General features: G+C 39.2%; 1 protein-coding gene across 1 annotated transcript in view; it reads right to left on the reverse strand.

Annotated features, from left to right (window-relative positions):
• The window catches only part of LOC109214383, a 6,911-nt gene extending 4,130 nt beyond the window's left edge, over nt 1–2,781 (reverse strand). Inside the window, exon 1 of the mRNA XM_019378294.1 lies at nt 1,847–2,781. Within this exon, the coding sequence (XP_019233839.1) occupies nt 1,847–2,781 (935 nt within the window). The remainder of the gene's footprint in view (nt 1–1,846) is intronic.
• Between the last annotated feature and the right edge of the window lie 837 nt (nt 2,782–3,618).

Genomic DNA, 3,618 nt, shown 5'->3' on the forward strand with positions numbered 1-3,618 from the left:
CATTATGGCAACCTTCATCGTCTAATCTTCCTGCGGCGATCAAATTGAAAGGAAAGTCTGGAGCATGCTTCACATCTTGAAGAACTAACGTTGAACCATTATTAGTTTTCAAACAAACTGTGCCAACACCAAACACCTTAACTTCACTGGCATTGCCCATCTTTAACACTCCAGAATCAACATGAGTATAAGATGAGAAAAAATCTTTTCTTGGTGTGACATGTGAGGTAGCTCCAGAATCTACTATCCAGCTCGTCTCATGGGATACCAAATTGATGACATTTTCATCATAAGCAAAAAGAAGGTCATCTTGAACAATAGCAGCAACATTGTTCTCGTTATTTTCAACTTTCTTTCCTTCTCTAGTGTCTTGATTCAACTTGCGGCAAAACCTTTTGATGTGTCCTTTCTTGCCACAGTGGTTGCATGTAACATTATAGTATTTGGACCTTGACTTACTTCTACTTTTACCTCTATTCCTTGAGCCTCTTGTTCTATCTCTCCCCCGGTCTTCTGTAACCAAGATATCTGCTTGTGAGGATGAACCCTGCGATTTTCTCCTTACTTCCTCGTTCAACACACCACTCTTGGCATATTCCATGGTCACCTTCGGGCCTATTCAGAGTGTAGGTGTGAGATTTTGATCGTATTGTTGGTTTCAGAAGTGAACCAAGAGTCTGGCAGAGTATTAAGAAGCCAAAGTCCTTGTATCTCATCATCAAAATTAACCCCCATTCCAGATAGCTGATCAAGGACGCCCTGAAAATCATTTATGTGATCAAGGATAGGGCTGCCTTCCTTGTATTTAAAGGTCATCAATTGCTTTAGCAGAAACAATTTGTTGTTCCCAGTTTTTGAAGCATAAAGAGTCTCTAGCTTTTCCCACAATGATCTCGCATGTATCTCGTTCACAATATGGTTGCGAACATTATCCCCAACCCATTGCCGTATATATCCACATACTTGTTGGTGCTCGAAATCCCAATCTTCATCGGATATACTCTCGGGTTTATGAGCAGAAAAAACGGGTAGATGCATCTTCTTCACGAACAACAAGTCTTTCATCTTGCTTCTCCAAATATTATAATTTCTCCTATTTAAACATACCATCTTGCTCATATTCGCCTCCATTCCGTAATAACCCGGATAAATAACCAAGGCTCTGATACCACTGTTATGTCGAGGAAGAGGCAAATCCGAAAATAAAGAAGATAAAGAACACCAAATTTTAACGTGGAAAACCCTTCAAATCGAAGGTAAAAACCACGGGATCACAAAGATCCAAAAAGCTCCACTATAACAATAAGAGGGTTAAAAAAGTTCTCCAAATTGGCTATACAACAAGAGCCAAACACGGAGCAACAAGAGCAACAAGAGCAACAACTAATCAATTGAAGAAAGAGTATAATCCACAAAATGAAGCTGTTGTTTGAGGCTCGAAATTAGATGCTACGAACCTCCAAATCCGATCTCCACTTCAAATCCAAGACCAAGATGTTACGAACACTCAGTCAAATTTCAGCCCGATCCAATGGTTAACGAATCGAACGTGATTTGAAGTTGGCTGGTCGGAATAAAAATCTGCAGCAAAACAAATACTTTTTTCCTCTCTTCTCTCTTGATGAAAGCTCTCTCAAAACCCACTCTTATGTGCTTAAGTCTTTCAAAGACTTGTATCAATGAGCATAGAATAATTCTCCAAGGTTGTCCTATTTATAGATCATGAGTGGTGCTTTCTCTTAAAGCAAAAACCCACTCAAAATAGGAATAAACCGAATCCAATTCCAAATAGGATTGGAAACCAAAAGAGAATAGGATTAGGTCATTTGGCCTTTGGCTGGACAACATGGGCATGTGCCCAACACTATGATCATCTGGATCGGCGCTCCAACTAATGTCCCAATCTTTGAAAAGGGCCCATGTTTCCCCTTTCCTGGGATATACGATGAGCATACCTCTCTCGCTCTTTTCACACGGCACTTGATGAGAAAATATAAGTCGAGTAAAAGTATATTCAGAATTCCCATGTCTAAATTTCCCACACCCAACAGGCAAGTCTGCCCTGATCCATGCACTCTGCCTTTCATCTTCTGGAGGAGGCTTGAACCATGAGAACTTTATCTTGAATTCAGGACTGGACACCTTCCGAATGAGGGCATATAATCTTGGCATACCATCATCCATATCATAGCAAGTCCAGATTTGGCCGGCCACAAAGCAATTCTCAACTTTATGCTTGTCAAAATCATTGAATTCAGAATCAGGACAATTAAACACATCCAAAGGGTCACTATCAGGAATTGCATATGATTCTGAATCAACTATAAGTTCAACTTTCTCTGCAAGACCTGATTGCGGTCTAGAAGCCTGTTTGTTAACTGTCCCAATCTTGGAATTGTTGTTCTGCACATCACCTTCAGGAAGGCACACTCCATTTTGATTTAATTTATTCATGGAATTACTGCACGAGCTGGTTACACCAACATGTTTTGGACCATCACCACCGACAACTTCTTTCTTCTGTGGTTTAGTGTCTCCAGCTGATCGGAATCGTACCTTCTTCAGAAGGCATGCTAAATCATTCACATCATCACCTGCAAGAGATGTATCTGGTTCTGAATCAATAATTTCAACTTTTTTCACACCACCTAATGGCAGTCTAGAACAAGGCTCCTTTTCCAAACTTGACGCATAAACATGAGCAAAGCCATCATTAAATTGTAACAAAGTATTGACATCTTCTTGGTCTCTCAGCTGTATCAACTGGGAGCTGTCAAACATGATAGTGTAATTGTTGTTTTATACTTCAAATACCACACAAGATGGGGTGATTCGTGTGGTGTCTACTTTTTCGTGTGCACAGATTATAGAAGGACCTGGTTCTTTTACGTGTTCCTTACACTATAGCTGCGGAATAATAAATGCAGAAAATAAAGAACCTAAGTATTTTTACGTGAAAAACACTCGGCTCAAAAGGTGAAAAAATCACGACCTACTACTCAGTAGGATTTTTCCCAACACTTCACTAAATCACTGAGCTAAAACAACATTTACAAAACTCTTAGTAAGCCTAAGGATTACCTCTAATCCCTTTGTGGCTACCAGCCTCTAACTGTTGCGACAACTTCAAGTTAACTCTAACTTGAACAATACACAGAGTACCTAGTACAATTGCTTCTAGATAAAGCTGAAAGGTAGAATTTGAAATCCCTACTACAATGGAACTAGAATAAAAGACAAACACTTGGAATTAGTTCTTCTATCTGGTTCATGTAGCTTTAGGTTTGCACACTTGAATCGCACACGAATTACTTGCAAAATGACTTGCTATTTTGCTCCCAACTCACGTTTAACTTCAACGTTTGTGCATACCTATAAAATGAGAACATCCTGAAATATATAGAGTTAGTAAAATAGGAAATAACTAGTATTCCAAGGCTATACTCTTCCTTGGTGGAAGAGTTCTAATTATTTTCAACTTCTAACTTTTCCCTTATCTAGGATAGAGTTCTCTTCGAGTAAGGAGTCCTTCTACTTATCACTTATGCAACATTTTCGTTCAAGAGATATCAAATATAACCACTTAAGCTTATCTCTTCACTTGTATACCTTGTGCTC

This window comes from Nicotiana attenuata, unplaced genomic scaffold (assembly GCF_001879085.1).
Source record: "Nicotiana attenuata strain UT unplaced genomic scaffold, NIATTr2, whole genome shotgun sequence".
Lineage (NCBI taxonomy): Eukaryota > Viridiplantae > Streptophyta > Magnoliopsida > Solanales > Solanaceae > Nicotiana > Nicotiana attenuata.